Raw genomic sequence first — 24,068 nt, forward strand, 5'->3', positions numbered from 1 at the left:
TTGGTTTTCACTTCAAGTGCTGCAAGGAGGACTGTGGGAAAGTGTCTGCACTGTTGCATGGCAACAACAGGGTCAAAGTTTAGAGAGGAAACCAGGAAGTAATGAGATACACAGGGGAGAAAAACAGTACAGGAATTTAGTACTTTACTAAAGACGTTACATGTGTCTTCATACATATATATATATATGTGGCACACATCTGATTATATCAACCTTGCCTCATGACACCACCCCTTTAAAAAATGTTTTTATTCCTAAAAGCCTGCACATGTTAGAACACGGCCCTAGGTTATATTGCCACCTTTACAGTTTTATTGATTTTCTTTGTTTACATAAGAGCTTTATTGATCATGAGTTGAGTATGAGAATTTCGTCTACATTGACTGTGTTAGCTACGGTATGTGATATTCATTACCAGGCTTAATCTCAGGTATTCTTCTTGTACTAAACAATCTGATAAAGCCTGGTAATACTGATCATATGGTAAAGTGCAGACTTTAGACCAGGGGTGTCCAACTCATGGCCCTCCAGCTGTTCCAAAACTACAATTCCCATCATAACTGCAAAGCTAAATCCAAAGCTCTGGCATGATGGGAATTGTAGTTTTGCAACAGCGGGAGGGCTGCATGTTTCACACCTGTGCTTTAGACAAAATTGCAACACCCCAATAATCAATTATAGTGCAAGGTTTCAGCTACGTACTTTTATTGGCATGTGAGAATATTTAAGTTACCTGTAACCCTATGATCAGTCAGTATCCTCATATTGATATATTTGTGTTCTATCACTATAAACATGTCGCCATATAGTCACACACAGTATACATTGCACAATTTTATATATAGTAACTTTCTGTTATATACAATAAAACAATCCTCAAATATAGGAAACTACACTTTACGTGCACTCTGTATCTAAAGTACAAATGTACAAAGAAAGAGATATGTATACTATATATATATAATGCAAGTATAGTCAGAAGATTTGTTATTGAGAGAATATATCACATAAAACTGAGATGCCTCCCCTTCTAGGAAGATACGTGAAGCGTGGACTAGAGTGATCAATTTCTAGAATTATCAAAGGGGTATTAACTAATCCCCATTCCGGTAGCTCCATAGACAACTTATGGAGCAGTGGCACATGTGAAGAGCCGTCTGTTAGCTGATTTCAAAGTAATACAAATGGTCAAGATCAAGAGTTGTAGAGGCCATACTCCTTCCTCCCTCACCCCTCCCTGCTCCACATGACCGATGTAAAGGGCTCAGTACCAAAAGCCAAGCAGAAAAGTGTGGGAGAGGGAGGAGGCATGCATGCTGCAGCTCAGCCCATCTCAACAACATCTCATCTTTAAAAATATTGGCAGTATAATTAGATAAAAGGCTATGCCCATCTGCACATTTCTGGCATATTCACAGATTATGTCAAATACATGTAATAGAAATGCAGGTTCTATCTCTGGGCCCCCTTAATTCTCCAGCCTGGTTGTAGCTGCCAGAGGTGGAGAGCTAAAGTGCTGTCTCCATAACTTCCATAGAGATTAATGTAGGATTAAGTAAATAGAAGTTACATGAACCATGACAAACAGCTGGTTCCAACCAGGACGGAGGGGGAAATTGACACATTTTGGACTATATTAAAGGGGTTGTCCAGGCAGCCTTTATTCTTTTTAATTATGCTCAGAGAAGGGAGGTGTGCAATAAAAAAAAAAACTCCCCTGTTGCCCCTGGAATCACAGAGCTCCAGCATTTCCAGGTTTGTAGGAGTGACATCACAGGCTGCTCAGCTAGTGACCACATAGTGTCCCGCCTCAATCACTGATTGGCTGAGTGGGCCTGTGACATTGTGTCTACAAATCTGACGCGGGAGAAGGCCACGCCTCCTCCCCACCTTGCCGCGCCCCCTGCCCACCCATTAGGTAAGCTGCGATTACGGCTGGTGTATACCAGGGAGAAAGCAAGGATCTACACCTTCTCCGTATCTTGATAAATCTCCTCCTATGTACTGCCTGGACAATCCCTTTAAATCATAACATGCAATTACAATAAATGTTAAAATTTTTTAATTGTTTTAAACTAACCTCTTCCGTATTTGCTTTACAGGCAACATTCAGTTTATTAGCGGTTAAGAACTCACCAAAGATTTCTGTATGGGTGTGTTGTAGTTTGGATCTCCAGGCGTGTACAGAGGGGAAAGCACTTGGTTCACACATATGGGATAGATGACAAAAGGCATCACCTAACCAGTACACCACTGTGTCCTCCACTCCTATAATTTACCTGGTTAGAACTATTATTGTTAATAAGGAAAGCTGGGTAACCTGAGGCTGGCACTGGTTTGGAGGGAATGGCATATGCAGCATGGGTGGAAACTAAAGATGCAAGGAAGGTTCTACTTGAACCTCATACTCATCAGTGGGTAGTGAAGCATAGCCTGAGAATGGTGGGGCATTGACACCCTCTCTAGTGGTCTTCTTTATACTATCATGGTTCATCATATGCAGTTTGACCATATCTGTCCCATCCTTTGTATCATGCTTTGCATCAATTGCAGCAAGTTCTCCTTTGGAAAGATGGTAGATGATTCCGGCTCCAAACGAGTCGCCGACTACATTGATAGAGGTTCTCATACGATCTCTGCAAAGAATAAAGAAGATGGATAGAGATCATGACAGAGAGCATGAAGCATATGGAGGCCCAGTATGTACCTGTTCCAATGTCCAAGCCACCAAGTAGAACTCACATCGATGTATATAATGATATCATCTTCATGAACCTAATGTCCTCTATAAGGTGGTGGGGTACCTGGCACTTTTACACTAATAGCCTATTCTCAAGATAGGGCATCAATGTCTAATTGACAGGGTGCTCATATCTGACAGCTCCACCAATCAGACAATGAAGCCCTATCTCGATGTGGTGGCCGGTAGCCGGCGCCTTGGGGGAGTTTAGGGTCACTTGGCCACTTGTCACAGCAGCCTGGAGTGGTGTTAGACCCACCCCGGGCAGTTGGCAACGAAACAGCAGAGAGAGAGAAGATAGCCCAAGTATACAGTGGTGTGTATGTGCTCAAAGAGTCCAGTGCGTTTGGCAAAAATAAGATACTTTACTGGAGATCAGCTTAGTGCAAACAATACACGTGATGACAGTGCAGTGGATTAGTACAAATCTTTACAGAAGACTTAGATGCTGACAGTTGAGATAGAACCGGTGCTTGTAGTAGTAGGTGGTTTGCGGAAGCGAGAAAGAGGAGAGGAGTTGCCAGAGGGGCCCTGCCCAATGTAGCAAGTGTGCTCTGCCGGAACAGGTGAAGTAATAGAAGAAGTGAAAGAGAATACTCGTACTCACGGATGACTGTTTTAGTCCTTAACCACCTTATGCCCCCCCAGTTGTGGGCTACCCACCCTAGGTGGGTAGTATGAGCCCCAGTCAATGTTATCTGGGCGAAGCAGACTCCCCAGATTACCCAGTTGTCCTGCACTGCGCAGTGGAATATGTAGACGTTCCGTACCTTTGTCCCACTTGGGTCAGTTCCTATAGCTTGGAGGCAACTGCCTTGCACGTTATAGAGAGGTCCCTGGCGTGGGCAAGGTGATCCCTGTTTGGCCTCTCTCTTCTGGTGTAACTTAGCACTGCATAGCTAAGTGGTTGCTTGCTTCAGAAAGGAAGTTTTTTAGTTGCTATCCTGTGTCCCCGACAGGGGACCCGGCCAGAGCCAGGCCCTGGCTTTATTTCAGCAGAGACTCTGCAGTTAGCTTCCTCACACACGGAGAACCAGATCCAGACTCACCACTTCCTCCCACCAAGAACGAACTCCACCTACAGGGGCTATCTAAACCCTCCAATGAGTGGTGGGGCTGTGTGTGTGTGGAGAAAGAGAGACAAGCACCTGTGACTGGACAATACATAACGTGACATACAATACTGTTAACCTTTTTACCTTCAGCTGGCTCTTCACATATACAATATACATAGCAAATACAAGTAGTGACACTTTGTGGGGAAAACACATACATAGTACACCATCTCCAGCTTGTGTGAACCTAAAGGAGTTATTTGCTCAGGTGCCAAAGTACAGCACCCTTTGCTGGGACACCACACTGACAGCTCTGTACATTGCGTGGAGGCCATACAGGGTTACTGCGGCTCAGCTCCTATTGAAGGGAATGGAAGCTGAGCTACAGTAACTTGGTGCACCATGGCACAATGAATGGAGCATGGGGATCTGTAGCTCCATGTTGTATCCCCAAACTGCGGCAGTTTTTTAGGTTTATGCACTTACTTTACATTATACACTACATGCTGATGGCTATACTGTACAGTAACTGAGAATATTACATATTCAGCTGTTTCTCATTGTTTCATCTGTTCTACATGTTATTCAGAATACAAAAATAACTATTTTTGGGGTGTGGAACCAATTATCTGCATATTAGTAATTTCTTATGGGAAAATTTGCTTTGGTTTAAGAGTGGATTTGGATTACAAGCGCGGCCCCGGAACCAATTATACTCGTAATTCAAGGCACCACTGTATTGTGTAATTCATGTTACTGTAGTGACAGGTCAGTGTAAATCTACACTGTGTATATAGCTCTATCACTCTTGCCAGTATTAATAATGAATACTTCATAAAATGATATGTATACAGCACCAACAACATTGCTGAAATTAAAATGGCCCTAACCTAAAAAAAATAATAAAGCAACAAAAAATATAAGAAATCATACAGCCGCAAATGGTTAACTATAGAAAGATAGGCCCAGTTTTTTTTGTTTTTTTTTGGGAGGGGGGGGGGGGTTACTATGGCATTCCCCATATGGTTGATATCTCAATTCTCTGGGTTGTTAGGATCCTGGCACAACCAAATTTACATATATGTTTATGTTTTCCTACTTTTTACTGTCTCCACCAACCCATCTTTTAATTTGCATCAGCCGAGTCAATGACAAGCAATGAATAAAATAAATCCAGGTGTTGTTCCTAATGACTAGGAGGGTGAGGAGAAAGAAAGGAGAGGTATCGCAGGCCTAGGGCACAGACGCTCTAGGCCACGCCTCATTGACTCACCGCATTTGCATCATTCGCATTTGCAACCCTAGGGAGACCAGAAAAACATGGATACAGCCTATGGCTGAAGCAAAACAGATTCCTGCCTTGCAGTGTTAGAGCGAGGTTCTGAGACATGGAGTCTGAGTGTCTGAGACCATAGCACAGAGAAAATCCCTATGGACATTAGTCTTGGTCACTGGTAGGATCTATTACTTGTTACATTGTGATAATGGACTGTAGTAGATTCCACCAACTTTTTACCAACCTTTGTAATATATCTTACAGGAAAAAAATTCCTGATTCTCCACTTATTAGCTCCCACTCTAAACTCATTATCATCCACCAAAGAAAGTATTATATTATATTATATTATATGTAAAGACACTGTTAATTCTTTGTTCCATGACTGTCAATCAGCGCCTCTCTGTAAGCCAAATATTAACCAGGTTCTAGTTTGTGCAACTGAATCAAGTCTACAACACGTTCTTAAAGGGGAAGAATTTCCTTGGGGCCAGGGGTTGCATGTACACCCATCATCTTCCATGGCCATGTAACAGTTAGTGTTGATAATAACATGTAAGGAGAATTTTCTTTAGTCTTATGACCGCATGGGAAAAGTCCATGTGCTCACACGATAACAGTGATGTATTATGGAGCTGGAGCCGCCAGCACAGTAAGGGGAAGAGATTAACAAATAAGGAGGGTCAATGTATTAAGGTTAGCAGGAAATCCATCTTTATTATATACTTCTACCAAGAATCTCTGGTCTCCAGCAAAGTTTTGCTTCCAATAAATCATTACATTGGTAAAGTAAATCCATATGGCGTATACAGTTTGTATTTAGCAAACAGGCAAAAGTATTCAGTAGAAAGTTAAGGGCCCTTAAGGGGGATGGGGTCCAAGATTAGAAATTGCTGCCTTCCTCCAAAGCCCCACTCCTGTACACAGATTGTGTGTAGCACTGCAGCTCAGCCCAATGTACTTCAATGGATTCGAGCTGCAATATAAACCTGTGCATAACCTGTGAACTGGTGTGTCATTGTTCTTGGGTGAAAGCAGCCATGTGTGTGTTTTTTTAATACAGTACCAAGGCTGGGTTCACACACAGTGTATTTCAGGCAGTATTGTGGTCCTCATATTGCAACCAAAACCAGGAGTGGATTGAAACCACAGAAAGGTTCTGTTCACACAATGTTTAAATTGAGTGGATGGCCGCCATTTAATGGCAAATATTTGCTGCTGTATTGAAATGATGGCCGTTATTTACCGTTATATGACGGCCATTCACTCAATTTCAGCATTGTGTGAACGGAGCCTTTCTGTGTTTTCAATCTACTCCTGGTTGAGATTGCAAAATACTGACCAAATACTGACTGAAATATACTGTGTGTGAACCCAGCCTAATTACTAAGTATAATTACTTTAATGAGATTAAAAACCATGAGAGACTTCTTCTCCATTCATGCAACATGATCATCACCCTATTTAACTATGTACTTATTTATTCCAATTTAACTGCGTATTATGTACCTCTGTACTGTATGCATAGAAAAAAAAGCGCTGCGGAATCTGTTTGCGCTATACAAATAAATGTATTATTATTATTATTATTATTATTTAACCCCTTAGTGTCCAGCATATGTTGGGATTGTCTGCCAATAGAATTTTCTACAGTATTTTGCTGGGGCTATGTATTAAAAAAAAGATATACTTACCAACTCTGATCCCTCACAGCCCCCAGTCTGATGTTCACGTTCTTAACTGCTTGATACTGGTTCCTGTTGGAGCATTGTCTTAGAAGGAACTGCATGCTTATCCTATTACTGTCTGGGGAAAGGGGGGGGGGGGGGCGGTGCTGCACAAAAGTCCAGAAGAACCAGGACGTAACAGTAATGAGCAGGGACTAGGAGAGGTTAGACAGGGATCTGTGGGGGATTGGAGTAGGGGAGTAGATATATATTTTTTATGTTGAGCATGGGCTAAAAAATGTCCTGTCCTTAGGCAAACTGTTTAAGAATCAAACAGTTCGTCTTTTTATTGTCACACTCCATGAGCCATACCTTTTTCTCCGTCAATATAGCTATAAGTGGGATTGTTTTTTGTTGTTTTTTGAGGTTTATATAACAGTATAAATACTGTAATGGCAGACCTCTTTTTAAGCACCTCTTATTTGATATAGAGGCACTTGGTGCATATGTAGCACTCAATAGGACTGACCAAAAGTGTAATATTCATTGTTTGCATGCTCTATAAAGTTCCATTTAAAATGTCTAAAAAGGCTTTTACTATAGACAATCAGCTACAGAGTGTATAACAGCGGGCTATAGTATGGATTATATTCACCCATGAAAACCATGTTAGTGAAGAGAGAATTTACTTACAGTAGCCAGTCCACTGCAATAAGCAGACTGATATCCTGAGTTGGTAGTCCTACAGCTGTTAAGATGAGGAGCATGGTGACAAGGCCGGCACTGGGGATGCTAGCTGCCCCCACACTGGCTAAAGTTGCTGTGAGACTAGGAGAAAAAAAGAATATAGAACTCCTGTTAATACATATATAATACATGTTATACCATATATATCAAGATGTATAGGAAAAAGTTACCTGACTGTTGCTATTTGCCCAGCATCCAAAGTCACGCCATTCATCTGAGCTATAAAGATGGCCGCCACTGCTTCATATAGCGCTGTGCCATCCATGTTAATGGTAGCACCAATGGGCAGAACAAACCTTGTTACCCGCTTATCAATCTTCAGGTTCTCTTCCAGGCAACGGAAAGTGACAGGAAGTGTGCCGGCACTAAAACATCAAATACTATATTAAAGAAAGGCATTAAGGAAGCCCCTAGTGCCATCAAAAGCCAATAACCCTTGCTCTTATAATTTTATAGAGTAGCATAGAGCAGAAAACATATAAAATATATGGACATGGTCCACTTTTTGCCTTAATTCTGGAATCCATCTATATAAAGTGGACAGTCAATGAGCTCAATGTACAGTATAGGTGGCAGTAATTTATTAATTGTCAGCTGCAAATCCCCATAGAAAACCTCTCCTGCTCTGGACAGTTCCTTACATGAACAAAGGTGGCAGCAGAGAGCACTGTGTCAGACTGGAAAGAATACGCCACTTCCCATAGGACATACATCTGGTGATAATTACTGGAATACTGAAAAACCTAATAAGCCTCTCAGGCTCCTGGGCCCAGGTGCAACCGCACCTGCCGCACCCCTATAGCCACACCCCTATAGCGACACCCCTATAGCCACACCCCTATAGCCACACCCCTGCACACACTAAAAGAACACACTAGTAAATACTAATAGACTGTGTTATTCTTAACACATTGCCTAAGGGGGAAGTACATAACACAGGGACCCTTGTGCCAAGCACCGGCCCCTCAGAACAGTTCTTTTTTTGTCGGGTTATTACTGTAGATATGAGGGGCTTTATATTCCTGGACTGACAGGACTGACATTTTGGTCCATTATCTTTTATAGATGTCTTCTATTTATTCTGTTACTTACCTGGAGGCTGTCCCCAGAGCAGTGATCCATGCTTGGAATATACCACCATAGAACTTAAATGGGTTTGTTCTGGTAATGGAGAAAAATATGAGTGGTAGGATCATGCCTCCATGGATGACTAGGCCCACAATTACCGTAACCATGTACATTCCAAGCTGCCGAGCCACGGTTTCTAGGTCTTTGATGGCTGCAATTTTCCCACAGATAAGAGATGCAATTCCAAATGGGGAGTACCTACAGAGCACATGAAAATTATTTTTAAGTAAATATTATTAACATTTGAGCATTATGCATGTGACCACTGTAAAAAAAATAAATAAATAATATATATACATATATTAATGTTTGATTTCTATAGTAGTCTTAATGTTTTGCTGTATTCTATTTGTACATATAAGATAGCTATATATATATATATATATATATATATATATATATATATATATATATTTGATAAATTAACATATCTTATCATATAAAGATCTTCTCTATACATGAATGGACAATTAACTGAAAAACACACCTCTTAACTGCTCAATTTGAATAGGCCTGTGTTTGGGAGGGCACCATGGACAACACACAGGGCCTTAAGGGGATACAAAACGCTCCCCCACTCTTAAAGTTCATCGGATAAATGTACTACTTTTGCAAGTTAATTTGTAAATGTTACTTTTTATTCTTCAAATTGTCTATTTTACTATATTCACTCAACTGAAACAAAAATTAAAGGTCAAATTCCACAAATTACTTAACTCTCTTTTCTTGGTTCATACTGTAATTTAGTTACTTAAAAAAACCACATGGAAAGAAATTCAGACAACCACACATATGACTTACCACATAATCATGGTGACCAGCCTCATGATGATCTCGTTGAGTATATTAAAGAAATCAGCCATTAACTTGGCCTGGTCTCCCATCTTCCCCATGGAAATCCCAAATGCTATAAAGAAGCCAATAAGGCCTAAGCAGAAAGGAACAAAATTCAGTGGTCAGTGATAACACAAGCAAAGAATGTTCCCAGTGCATTTTTCGCTTCCGAGCTTGTTCAAAGAGTTTACTTTTTATTCAGCACTGTCATTTTTCAGATTCCACTTTCAATAGATTCAATATAACACATTCAGGTTGAGCAGATTTTTAAAATACTAATACAACTCGGAATACCCCTTAAAGTTACTCTGTACCCATGATCTTTCCCCCCAAACCGCTTGTACCATCAGATAGCTGCTTTTAAACCAAGATCTGTCCTGGTGTCTGTTAGGCAGGTGATGTAGTTATTGTCCTAAAAAAATACTTTTAAACTTGCAGCCCCATGTCAAACTGGTGTGGCCTAGAGTGTCTATGCCCTAGGCTTGCAACGCCTCTCTGTCCCTCCTCTCCACCTTCTTCACCATTAGGAATGCCCCCAGGCAGCATTTATCTTATTCATCACTTGTGTTAACACTGCACAGGTGTCTTAACAATCCAACACATGTGCAGTGTTCACACAGGTGATGAATAGAAAAAATCCTGCCTGGGGACATTCCTAATGGTGAAGAGGGTGGGGAGGAGGGATGGAGGGGCAGTGCAGGCCTAGGGCACAGACACTCTAGGCCACACCAATTTGACACAGGACTGCAAGTGTAAAAGTAGTTTTTTAGGGCAATAACTGCATCACCTGCTGAATGGACCCCAGGACAGATCTTGGATTTAAAGCAGCTATCCGAAGGTACAAGTGGTTTTGGGGGGTCAGATTGTGGGTACAGAGTCTCTATAAGAAGACAAATCTAAAGGATTCCCACAAAACTCTGCATTGCTTTTGACAATTCTTATGAGAATTCTCTAAGTATCCCTAAAATCAAAGTGGTCACATATAATGGGACCCATTGACATCTGGTTTTATCCCACATCTCCACTTTATATCAGACAACCAGCAACATGCAATTCAAACATATATTGCAGCGTAAATTAGTAGTAGAAGACTAGGCTGTTGAGTCAAACAAAAGTAAAGTATTCATGTGGGCAACAGACCGAACATAGTTGGTCTATAAAAGTCAATGGGCCTGGGGCGAGTATGTTACGGTATATGGAATTTTTCCAGTATCTGGATGGATACCAAGAAGATTTCCTCGAAAATGTGACAAGAATGGGGCCTTTATAATGCAGTGAAATGATGTTGTATGTAAAACTGGCTCTTACCAAGAACATTCATCCCCCCTTTAAACTCCAGTTTCTTTTGGGTCACCATTAGAGGCCCAGAGGTTTCAACAACAGAAGAGTTAGCTTGAGATCCATTGACAGATAGTCCAGTAACATTGGGAGGTCTGATTAGATCCAGTGGTGAAGGGGGTGCTGGGACTTTTTTAGAAACTGTCTGTATCTGAAAAACAAACAAAGAAAACCAAACTGTGTTTATATGCAGAATCAAGCAATGTATATATACCATGGAACTGAGAAGAGGTGGGACTATGGGGGGGGGGTGTCTAGTATCCGCCTATCCAAGGGCGGATTAAGGTACCATGGGCCCTGAGCTGTTCAGAAATTGTGGGCCCCCTGATAACCATGCCCCCCTCTAGCCCTGCCCCCACCCCACTAACCATGCCCCAACCAACCCTACCCGCTAAACCAAATAACCTGGATGACAAGGCTATATAACTAGAGATGAGCGAACCGGATTCGGGTTGAGTCCATCTGAACCCGAACGATCGGCATTTCATTAGCGGGGGCTGCTGAACTTGGATAACGCTCTAAGGTTGTCTGGAAAACATGGATACAGCCAATGACTATATCCATGATTTCCACATAGCCTTAGGGCTTTATCCAACTTCAGCAGCCCCCGCTAATCAAATGCCGAAAGTCCGGGTTCGGATGGACTCAAGCATGCTCCAGGTTCACTCATCTCTATATATAACATGTCCTCAGGCTATGTCACCTATAAATGCTGCACAGGGATTTTCTGTGGCCATTACCATATAAATTACCACAGAAAAGCCCCATACAGCTTCTATAGGTGACATCGCCTGAGGACATGGCATATAGATCCCTTTGTTGTGGCTCTGTATATATATATATATATATATACAGTGGTGCCTTGGATTACGAGCATAATCCGTTCTGGGACTGTGCTTGTAATCCAAATCACTCTTAAACCAAAGCTAATTTTCCCATAAGGAATCATTGAAATGCATACAAAAAGTTCCGCACCCCAAAAATAATGATTTTGTATTCTGAATAATATGTAAAACAAACATGTAGAAAGCTGGACGTATCATATTACAAGTTACTGTACAGTATAGCAAGCAGCATGTGGAGTATAATGTATGGTAAGTGCATAAAAAATAAAAAAAACAGCAGCAGTTTGTAGATACAGGATTGAACTGCAGATCCACATAATGCAGTAGCGTAGTAGAGGTCTGTGTGGTCACATGACAGCAATGGAGAAGGGAGGGGGGTTTCTATACAGCAGTGTGAACAGCTGAGTTTAAGTGCAGGCACATTATATCAGCAGTGTGTATAGCTGAGTTTAAGTGCAGGCACATTATAGCAGCAGTGTGCATAGCTGAGTGTGAGTGCAGGCAAATTATAGCAGCAGTGTGTATAGCTGAGTGTGAGTGTAGACAAATTATAGCAGTAGTGTGTATAGCTGAGTGTAAGTGCAGGCACATTATAGCAGCAGAGAGAATGGCTGAATGTGAGTGCAGGCACATTATAGCAGTGTGTATAGCTGAGTGTAAGTGCAGGCACAGTATAGAAGGATTGGAGAGGATGGGAAACACCAGGGCTGACAGACACTGCAGGGAGCATGAAGGAATGAGCAGGGAAGATTTGCATCCCCCCATATAGAATAGCCCCTCTGTGTAGCATCCCCCTATATAGATTAGCCCCTCTGGGTAGCATCCCCTTCATGTAGAACAGCCCCTTCTGTGTAGTATCTACCTATTTAAAGTAAAATAAAAGACAGAACTACAGACAGCAGGAGCAATATAGAGAGGGAGTAGGGAGAAGATTTACAAGAGCCCTATTACGGCACTAAGATCTTCAAGGGCTTCAGGCTGGGCCTAGTATCATTGTGGCCACCAAATCACCGCCTGCATTCAGGATCCATACCCCACCATGGGCATCTACATCATCTGTAAGTACAGTTGTCTCCAGTCTTCTACATCTATGCAAAAATCTCAAGTCTTCCAATACTTATCAGCTGCTGTATGTCCCGCAGGAAGTGGTATATTCTTTTCAGTCTGACAAAGTGATCTCTGCTGCCACCTCTGTCCGAGAAAGGAACTGTACAGAGCAGAGTTTTTTAATGGGGATTTGTCACTGCTCTGGACAGTTTCTGTATCAGACAGAGGTGGCAGCAGAGAGCACTGTGTCAGACTGGAAAGAATACACCACTTCCTGCAGGACATACAGCAGCTGATAAGTACTAGAAAACATTAGATTTTTACATTTACAAATTCATATGACTTTTTGACACAAGTTGATGTGAAAACAATTTTTTTTTCCTCCACAGTACCTCTTGGTCCTTGTACATGGGCCAGTTATAGGGCTAACAAGCAGTCCAGGCTGTTTGCTACATTTGTAACATCCATGTAAAAAATAAAGGTTATGTAATATTACATAAATTGTGGAATCTGTTTACATCCTTTCTTCATATTTAAAGGAAAGTAAGATTTTTAATTTTTGTGCCAATGATTTTTGGCATAATCAGCTGAGAAAATATTCCAAAAATGAATCATCATTATGAGTATAGCAGCGCAGATGTGAGAATGACTCCAAGGTGTTTAGGAATACATCCATATAAGTACAGTATGTCATTGTTTTCACATGATGTTTGCAAAGAAATTAAACAATATAGGTAATCCCCCCCCCCGACACCACCACCAAAATGAGTAATGAAACTCAATGCAGTAACATATGTGACATTAACAATATGCTTATAATAAAATAGACCAGAAATTATAACTTTCCAAATTGCAGGGTTACAGCTGTATTAGGGTATATGCACACGGAGCAGTGACGTAGCTACCATAGAGACAGGGTAGGCTGGTGCTATGGGGCCCATGCAGGAGGGGAGCCCGGAGGAGAAGGTAAGAGTTTGTGTCCTTCTGCTTAACCTCTGCTTATGTACTGCAGTGTGTAAGTGACCCAATGTTTACTTACATGCTACAACACAAAAAAGGGTTAATAAGCAGAAGACAGAGATCTCTGCTTCACTGCTCTGATAACTCCTGGCCTCTGTTCTTCAGTTGCTACAATCAAGTAGGGAAATGTGCAGAGGTCATGGGTTATCAGGGAATATACATACATAGGGGGACATTTATTAAGTCCGACGTTTTTTACTCCGGACTTAAAAATATCTCCGCATCTCCGGCACTACGGAGATTTATGTAGAGGCGTACTGCCTCTACATAAATCCCGTGCGCGTCGGTGCGCATGGCAGAAAGGTGGAGTAGGTTTTCGGCGTATCTTTTGCCAGAGCAAAAGATAAATCGCGCGGACTCCGCGGCCCCCGTCCCGCCCCCTCCACACCCCACCCCGGCGTACCCGGCGGAAAGTGCCGATATGCAAATATTTTATTCGCAAATCGGACATTTGCAAATAAAATAATATGCAAATCGCCACTTTCTGCCGATACGCACCTTAATACATGTCCCCCATAGTGCTTTGTGTTCTGCGCAGGGGAGGGGGGCCCCTTAAAAATTTTTGCTATGGGGCACCGTGAATCCTAGCTACGCCCCTGACACAGAGTAATTCAGTCGGAAAACTCTGTGCGCAATCCACCACTTGTTCCCATGTGCTCCCGCTACCCCCTCTGCTGGCTCCATAGGCTCCATTATATGCTCGGGCGGATTCCGTCGCCTGCCCAAAGAATTGACATGACAACTCTTTGGACAGACAGAGGAATCTGCCAAAGTATATAATGGAGCCTATGGAGCCGTCCGGGAGCGCACCGGGAGCGTGTAGGGACGATCGACCAATTGCGCACAGACTTTTCTGACTGAATTACTCCTTGTGCATATACCCTTACATGGCACAATAGAAAGGGGAAAGTAAGTGCCCACCTGTCAGCTCAGTGCTCACTTCTCCCTCATTCCCCGCTGGTTGCTAAGGCTGCCACACTATAGCCACATATTACTATTGCATACATCATTACTACCACCAATACTACTGTCAAGGTGAGATTTGCTTTTCATCTCCCTTATTCTCAAGTGACTATCCCTGTCCAAATTGAATGAGCTGAGCGCTAGCGACGAGGACATGACACCAGGCAAAAAGACGGTATAACCTCCTCTCTCAGCTTGAGTTAGGAGTGCGCATTCAACGCTTTATTTGGTTTCACATGAAATATATATAAACTTTCATCACAGGCGGGGTTTTAAGTCACAAGACACATACATGTCACACTCTGATTGGCCAGTCCATAAATGGTCATGTTTACCATATATATATTGTTTATATAACAGTCTGGTTCTTGTGTTTGTGTTATGGCTACGATGTAGGTTCATGGTGCTTTCGTCATTGGCGTGCTGCCAGCATTTCTCTCCTTCTTCTAGAATCAGTTACAAGGCTGAAGCCATCTTAAGGATTACAATGTTTTTACCCAAAGTAATAACCCCTTAATGGCGACCTTCACACTACCATTCTGTTACTGAATGAAAACCACTGTACAAAGGCTTATTGTCTCCCCGCACAGCGCCTATGTAGTGGATTCTTCAGACTGTATTAGTAATTACAGTGCAGTTACATCCAGTGACTTACAGTTGATGTTTTCTTTAGTCATTCACTTAGACCAGACCTCCATAAAGACTTATTCCAGCCATGACTTATCTCAGCAGACAAACAACTTAGCCTCCCTTGCTTTTTAAGCATCCTCATCACCTTTTTATTAATAATGACCCAACCTGTAATAATGCCCTACTTTGTGTTCTACTCAGAAACAGTACTTCTGTGGTGTCCTACCACGTGTGTTACTATTGGTTACACCCTTCGTAAAAACAAGCCTGTACTTATTCTGCTTAAGTGGGGATGAAGGTGGTGTTAAAGTTTCACCACTAGATGTCACTGTATTAGATGTATGTACTTAGATGCTGCACGGCTGAAGTATGAAAAGGGTTATTGTTTATTTGTGTGTCACATGGATCTGTGAACCTATGGGAATCTTTTCTTCTTCTCTTCTATCATCTCTCTCCTTACTTCTTCTATTGCACTCTTCACCCACTCACAGCGCACCTTAGATACGCTGAGGAAGGAAGTCAAATGGGTAGTGGAGGTGCATAGCTCTTTTGTGTTGGACATTGAAGAGGAAGGACGCAAGCCAGACATCTCTCTACAGTGGTCCTCTCTGGGCCCTGGCCCTCTGCCAGGTCTACTACTCTCAAGCAAGTCAGTCTTAGTCAGAACCCTACATGGGTAGGTAGGAAGCAAGACAAGACACAGCTAACAGTTTCTACTCAGTAACACTATACATCACTGTGCAGTGTTAAACCCCTTTCAGGAGAGGAAAAGTCAGAGACTACCTCAACCCACGCCGTGGACTAGGAGAGTCACAGAGCAGGACAGTATCCACAAACAGCAGTAAGCTAGGAACTGATCTGAATAGAGCAAAGTTGCTAAGGCCTAGGAACTTTATCTCTCAGTGCGGTTGTCAGCAGGAAATCCTCAGCATTAGGCTAACCCAGAAAACAAGGTCTGGGGCCTTGTGTCACCCCCATAGGATGGGTCACCCGACACTGGTGGGCATTAGGTGTTGTGAAGACCCAAATGTCAATACACAGGCACAAGTGTTTTTCTTCTTCTTCTAAGTATTCCTCTACCTCCTCCTCCAACATCCTGGCAGGGCACAGTACTACTTGAGTTGGGACTCTCACAACATCCTCCACTCTGCCACACTAATTTTTTGTATTTCTCAACGTGCTACACGCGACTGCACTCTCTACTACATTCCTATCAGATATCTGGTTGCTGTATGGTCAAGTATTCTTCTTCAAGTATTATCAAGTGTATTATCAAGTGCTTTCTCAAGAGAAACCTATACTGTAAAAGGAAAGCTGTATAACTTGCTGCACACAAGTACTTCTCAAGTAAAAACAATCTTATTTATGATAAAGAGACTCTGTGATTCTTTGCCCCACACCGACACAGTGTACACTACAGCCATGGGACACTTCCCTTTTCTGTGGGTGGCAGTTCCGACAGTCCAGGAGGGTCATTGCACCACTCCGGCCCACCACGATATAATGCCAAGGCACCCCGTAGCAACCTGGCAGGACACTGTCCACAGGGGAAAAGGGTACAACCAAAATTAAAGCAGGCGTGCCAGCACATGTGTGCCTACCTGGCACTAGGGTCACAACATAACATCTTAAGGCCCGGCTGTATCCCGGCCAACCACCATTGGAGTGGCGTCACACTTCACCACCTGGCAAGTGACCGTTCGATCCTCCGACACAACATCACCGGGGGTTACCACCACACTTCCCTTATTGTGTCCCTCAAAAAATTAATAATGCTCCCTTTGTGCTCCCATAGAGCAATATGGTCCATTGGGCACCTGCACAGTATTTTAGCTCCTTTTGTGCCCGCATACAGTATTATGGCTTTCGTTGTGTCAATAACAATAATATGGCGCCCTTTGTGAACCCATACAGTAATATGGCTCCTTTTTGCCCCCACAGAACAGTTAGCTTCTTTCTATAATAGTTTCCTCTTTATTCACTTAATCTGTCCCTTTTTTGTACTTTCACTCAGCAATTTCCTCCCTTTGTGCAAACACACATTGTTATACACCCCTTTGTGCCGCAACAATAATTAGGCCAGTCTTTGTACCCCCCTGAGTATTATGTCTGCCCCTTTATTCCCCACTTAGTAGTTAGGCCCTATTTGCATTAACAACTTTTCCCATTTCCATGCTGAGCACTAGGTAATTTCCCTGTAGGTTTTGCTCTGTACTGACACTGCATTGTGCTACCTGTGCTAGGTAAGGAAAGTCTTGGCTGTTACAATCATTTATAGGCTGCCGGATTAAAGCAGCCTGTGGCTTAAAAGTTCTCCTGATGGTGCACTGCAGATCTTGTTGAAAGCTATGGCAGATGGGCACAGTTAGAGGACTGTCAAAGGCTTGGGGCCAAACAGACCCTATGGTATTCTTGTGGCCTTTCTCCATCAACACGGCATAACCAAAGGGGGTACTGAGAGTACAGTTGTACCTAAGCCCTGGAGCCTGATTGGGTGCCAGAAGGACTCTGTTCCCTGATTCCCATTTGAGATGGATCTTTGTATAATACCATTATACAAGGGTCTCTTAGGTCTCTTCCTCTCAGCGTCTCAGTATTTCCTCTTTTTTTTTTAATAATTTTTATTTGAAAAATTTATATTGCAAACAAATCGATATTCGTCCTTTCTGTTAGGACAACAATGTCACATATATATACACAAGTCTTATTTCCCCCAATAATTCCAGAACAAATACAGTACCATATCAACAGCTCCCATATCCACCCCTCCACCCCAACCCTGCCCACCCCTTCCAGTCCGGGAGGAGCAGCAGAGAAAAAAAAGGGGGGGGGGGGGGTCTCTTAGGTCTCTTCCTCTCAGTGTCTCAGTATTTGTTCTTGTTTTTAATTCCTTTTGTTGTAGGACAGAGATACACCTCTAGGCATTATTATTATATGCCTGTACCCTCTTGCTAATTGCCTTCTTCCTACCATTAAGATAGCAATGTGCTTTGTCTTAAACAACAAAACTGTCCAAATCATGCCCTATAGGGTGTTGTAATGCAATCTATGCCAACACTGGGTACACGAATATGATAAAAAAGGAGGGAAACAACAAATTCCATTCTTTTATTACAGTAAAAAAAAGCAGTATTTTAGCCAAATATAATCTGACTTAATGTTACCTCCTTGAGAAACATCCACTGTGCCAAGAGGATTATAAGAGGTGCCGCCCCTCACTATAACCTCGCTAATTTTAAATGTCAAAGAAACAGAGAGTAAACAAGAGTACTCCCAGGGCCGGCGTCAGCACCCGGCTAACTAGGGCAGACGCCGGGGCCCACAGCTCCTCTAGGGGCCCACTCCCGTTTGTTACTACATTTTTTTGTTAGTAAAAAAGAAAAAAATGTGTAGTAACAGAGAGGACTGGGCCCCTAGAGGCTGTGACAGTTAGGGGCCCGCCGATACATACTGGGGTCCCCGGGCACCTGTCTTCCTTCACAAATCTTCCCTTCAGCCGAGTAGGAAAGGACCTTTGAGTGTAAAGGACCTGTGATGATGTCACGGGTCATGTGATCAAACACCTGACCTGATAGAGGGTAGCACGGTAGGCTCTGCAAACTAAGTGTCCTGTATGTGCTTGTTTCTAGTTTTGTGTATAGAGGTCCTGCTGTAATATATATCCTGCTGTAATATATATATATATATTACAGCAGGATATATATATATGTTACAGCAGGACCTCTATACACAAAACAACTAGATATCTGTATATATCTATGTATCTATCTATCTCCTGTCTTCTGTCTGTCTCTCTGTCTGTCTTTTTGTCTCTCTGTCTGTCTTTTTGTCTCTCTGTCTCTCTGTCTGTCTCTATCATATGAACATGGTGAGACCTCTAGTTCTCCTATATACAAGTCCTGCAGTGATGTTCAGTGTGTATGTGTATATGTATATATATATATATATATATATATATATATATATATTCACTGTATATCACTGCAGGACCTGTATATAGGAGAACTAGGGGTCTCACCATGTTTATATACACACACACACACAGTGGTGCCTTGGATTAGGAGCATAATTCGTTCTGGGACCGCGCTTGTAATCCAAATCCACTCTTAAACCAAAGCAAATTTTCCCATAAGAAATCATAGAAATGCAGACAATTGGTTCCAAACCCCCCAAATAATGATTTATTATTCTGAATAACATGTAAAACTAATGAAACAAACATTCAGAAACAGCAGAATATGTGATATTATAAGTTACTGTACAGTAATGGAGAGGATGGGAAACACAAGGGCTGACAGAGACTGCAGGGAGCATGAAGGGATGAGCAGGACAGATGTGGGCACAGTATAGCAGCACTCTCTGTCCGGGGAGAGAGGGGTTACAGCTATGGAGAGATTACCCCCACAGTCCTGTCCCCTGATGTAAGCCCAAGCCTGAAGTCGATTTGCTATGATTTGGAAGGTGGGGGAGACTTCCTGCAAATCTTTCCTTGCCTGTCTCTCCCTGATTTGCTCCTCAAAGGGGCCCGCCGAGGCTCTGTCGCCTGAGGGCCCACAAAAAGCTGGAGCCGGCCCTGAGTACTCCACCCATAGCGTTATTTAACTGTAAGCCTAAGCCCATTGCACACATCTGTATGCTTGCTTTTTGCAGCACATCATGAATTTCCACAAGTCCTGATCTGATGAATGTGAGAGATCCATTAACATAATCTGCAATAAGTCTTCTAGGTATAAATGTCCAAGCGTCTGGAGAAGTGCATGGACGTGCGCGAAACAGCTGTCATGCTGCTGCATGGTGCAGCCGTCTTGTAACAAATGTTGTTTTTTTTAAAATGAATGAATAAACTGAATAAAGAATACTTTTTACTGGTGAGTGCCCTTCCTATTTTCTATTTTTGCCGGAGAAGAGGTCTTCAAAGTATAAATTTATCCTTAACCTCTAAGAGAATCTTAAAGGAACAAAACATGGGAAATGTGGAAGTGAGGGGTTTTTCTGTTTGATTGTCCAATATTACACATACTGATCATGTCCCTTTAGAGAGCTTTCCCCATTGCCTGACAACCCTTAACCTCCTCTTTCTTGGTTCAAACCTTGGACCCTGCCTCACAATGCTTAGTCTCACATGTGGCTTCTCTCCTTATAGCCTCCTAAAGGAATCAATACCCTGTCCAACCAAGGACAGCCATAGTGTCTTTCCATAGAAACCCAAGCAGGTGCCATGCCCTCTCGATAAATATGGTACTAGTGTCTCTTGTTGAGTGAGACAGACTTATATGTAGTTCCGACTTGTGTTGCTCTCCCTGGCTCTGGCTTGAGACTTCCTCTTCCTTGCTATAAACTCTGGACCTCTGGACCAGTCTCCTGATCAGCTTTTCACCTTTTCACCTTGCGGCCTCTAAAAGAAACTGATACCCTGTCTCACTGAAGACAACTGCTGTATCCCTCCATAGAAGTGACAACCTGATGACACGTCGCCCTTAGACCCCATTGTTCCTGGTGATACTGCCTTGGGCAGTCTATAGGAGTCCCTGAAACAACCAAGCAGCCTAAATTCACATAGAAGTGAATGGAGAAAGCTCGGCATATGATTGGATGTCCTCTCCACTTATTCTCTAATCAACAGGCAAATGGGATTTGGAGGGACCTCCGATCTGAAGATACTGTAGGTTTGGGTATCTCAGATTAGATGTTTGTGCTCCATTTACTATGTATATAAAACATCCCAATAACACAAAGTGGTAGAATTCGTTTAATCTATGGATTTAATGTACTCCAATGGTTATAGTTAGTCCTAGGTCCTACCTGTTGAAAACATGCTTGAACTAGGTTCTCCGGAAAGAGGTTTCGGATGAGGTCAAGAAAAGCATCAATACTGGACACTTCTTCATTTTTAGTTGTTATGGTGACTTGCTTCTTCAGCTTGGGGTTTCCAGGGTGAATAGATAAAACAAGAATGACTCCAAGTAGAGCTGCAAGGATGGTGGTGGACATATAGTAGACCATTGCACGCGTGCCCATTCTGCCACTGGACTTTGCATCGAGTCCAGCCAAACCTGGAATGTAAAGATAAAAAAAAATTAAATATGGTCAGAAAAAGCACAAGGTGAAATAAGATTTTTTCCAAAATACAAAAAGCCCCATTTTACAAATGTAAGGAACTCATTAACCATTGTCCCCGAAGAAAGTCTTGCCTGTACTCTATAAAGACTCTATCAACATTATGCAGAAGAAAAAACGGATTCCTTCAGCTCATTTAAAATTCATCACTTTATTATGACATTCTGAAAAGTAACTGACGCGTTTCGAGCCAAACTGGCTCTTACTCATGGTATCTGAATCTAGATTAGTGGGAAATAAACATCCATCTTGAAATCACCATTGAGTACTAACAACTCTTATGCTGCGTTTACACGTAACGATTATTGGCCCGATCGTACGATTAGCGATGTCGTATTTACGATTTTTTTTTTATAACGATCAGCGTTTAGACGGTACGATATATCGTACGAAAATTCGCACTGCGATCGTTTTGCGATCGTTTAAGCCTATCTCACACATTAGTTAAATCGGCGAACGACTGTTCACACGGAACGATTTGCGAATTTTTTGCGTACGATGAACGACGATTTGCTGACCTGATGAAAGATCACGATGTACGATTTATCGTGCGTCGTTCGATCGTTCGCTGCGTTTACACGTACGATTATCGTTCCAATTCGACCGCTATCGCGCAAATTCGCACGATAATCGTTACGTGTAAACGCAGCATTAGGGTCCTATTACACTGAGCGATTTTTAATGATTAACGACTAACGATTAATGATCACAAACGAGATTGTTTATCGTTCACCTGAAATCGTTCACCATATTACACAGAACGATAATCGTTAGTTACTATGATCGTTATTGCGATCGTTACTATGATCGTTTATTCCTTTTGATCCCAGAAAAACAATAAACAATTTGCAATTACACTGAACGATTAGTGAAAAAATGCGGAACTTGAGCGAACGAACGTGGAATTACAGCGAACGATTAGCGAACGATTAGCAAACGATTAACAATAATTTTAGGTTCAGATCTAAACCAATGATCAACGACATACGAACGATTTTTCGATCGTTGCCTGCAATCACACAGAACGATTATCGTTTAAATTCGAACGATTTAACAGTTTTTCACACGATAATTGTCCCGTGTAATAGGGCCCTTAGGGGACATCTCTGTAGGAGAAGCATATGGAAGAATGTCATAATAAAGTGACAAATTTTAAATGAGCTGAAAGAATCCGTTTTTTCTTCTGCATGATCACCCCGGTATCCAGGGGCTTTGCCTTCATGCTCAACAAACATTGAACAGAAAACCAATTACACATGAACTGGCGCTGACCATATACCTACGTTGCTATCAACATTAAGCAGCCCATATGGTTTTACAATGAGGAAAACATACCAACATTTTTTAAGGAAGCTTGACAATCTTGAATGCTTTGGCTGCCTAGATTGTATTATATCTTATCAGAAAAAAGTGTCTCTTTCTGCTCTTATCAAACTATTTTCTTTCTCAACCCATCCTGAACTTATGACACAGCAAAGTTCATTCCCTTATCACTACTTCAGTACCAATTATGTTGCTAGGAACATGTTCTGACACATAACGCAGTAGGCTCACCTACTAATCCCTTGGTGCTCAGCATATAATGGAAACAGTTCCATCCAACCAAGTTATATGCAGAGAAAACTTTAATCCATAAAGATATTGAAGGGTATGTAGAGATGAGCGAGAAGTAAAATATTCAAAAGCTCGAAATTCGATTCGAAAAGACCGTGATGCTCGACTATTCAATCGAATATCAAACCCCATTAAAGTCTATGGGAAAAAAATGCTCGTTTCTTGGAAACCTAAATTCGACCACTTGGAGGTCACCAAGTCCATAATGACACCTTTAGAAAACGATGCAAACACCTCTGGAATGCAACTGGGAAATCAGGGAAGCAGTATTACTCTACTATCACAGGCAGCGGTATTAGCCGTCTCCGGCAATAGTACCACTCCCTGTAATAGTTAATATTTAATTAAAACAGCAAATTTTGGTTTTCATTGTGCTATTTTTCGTTCACAATAGCAAAACTGAAACGAAAAAATGCTGTTTCAATTAAATATACTGTAAATAAATAAATTAATAAATATTTTATTTATTTATTTACATTACATTCTTATTAACATTGGAATAGACATTAGATTTGGGGAAGCCATCTGTGTCAGCTACGCTGCAGCACATTAAAGCAGAAAGAACAGTGATTGACAGTTATCTCGGTTCGCTCTTCTATTCTATTCTATTCTAGCTTCGGCACATAGGGAGGCTGCTGGGATTCTTGTAGTACAGTGCTCCATTCAGTGCGGGAGGGGGCATGGTAGCTGAATTTAGGCCCAGGAAAGGCTTAGCTACTTTTACCATGTAATTTCTACATATACTGCTGGCCACTTCATGTAAATACACCTGAGCCGAGTCGTGGTGTCACCTTTTTTTTTAGAGGAATTGAAGCCTGCCTGAACTACTAAGTTGAGATAAATAGCGCTATATGTGCATATCCCATAATTTGTGTACATTAGGAATTTGTCTAAGGGTCCATTTACACAGGAAGATTATCTGAAAGATTCTGTGCCAAAGATTTGAAGCCAAAGCCAGGAACAGACCATAAACACAGATCAGGTCATAAAGGAAAGACTGAGATTTCTCCTCTTTTCAAATCCATTTCTGGCTTTGGCTTCAAATCT

At 42.0% G+C, this 24,068-nt stretch overlaps 1 protein-coding gene across 2 annotated transcripts in view; it reads right to left on the minus strand.

Annotated features, from left to right (window-relative positions):
• Positions 1 to 2,045: 2,045 nt before the first annotated feature.
• LOC138770121 (excitatory amino acid transporter 2-like) overlaps positions 2,046 to 24,068 on the minus strand; it is a 65,050-nt gene continuing 43,027 nt past the window's right edge. For both annotated transcript variants that reach the window (XM_069949062.1, XM_069949061.1), the window contains 7 exons: positions 21,093 to 21,343; positions 10,756 to 10,936; positions 9,415 to 9,541; positions 8,578 to 8,811; positions 7,656 to 7,850; positions 7,432 to 7,566; positions 2,046 to 2,636 (listed from right to left, as the gene is read on the minus strand). In XM_069949062.1, the coding sequence (XP_069805163.1) occupies positions 2,372 to 2,636; positions 7,432 to 7,566; positions 7,656 to 7,850; positions 8,578 to 8,811; positions 9,415 to 9,541; positions 10,756 to 10,936; positions 21,093 to 21,343 (1,388 nt within the window). In that variant the 3' untranslated portion in view covers positions 2,046 to 2,371. The remainder of the gene's footprint in view (positions 2,637 to 7,431; positions 7,567 to 7,655; positions 7,851 to 8,577; positions 8,812 to 9,414; positions 9,542 to 10,755; positions 10,937 to 21,092; positions 21,344 to 24,068) is intronic.

This window comes from Dendropsophus ebraccatus, chromosome 12, assembly GCF_027789765.1.
Source record: "Dendropsophus ebraccatus isolate aDenEbr1 chromosome 12, aDenEbr1.pat, whole genome shotgun sequence".
Taxonomy (NCBI): domain Eukaryota; kingdom Metazoa; phylum Chordata; class Amphibia; order Anura; family Hylidae; genus Dendropsophus; species Dendropsophus ebraccatus.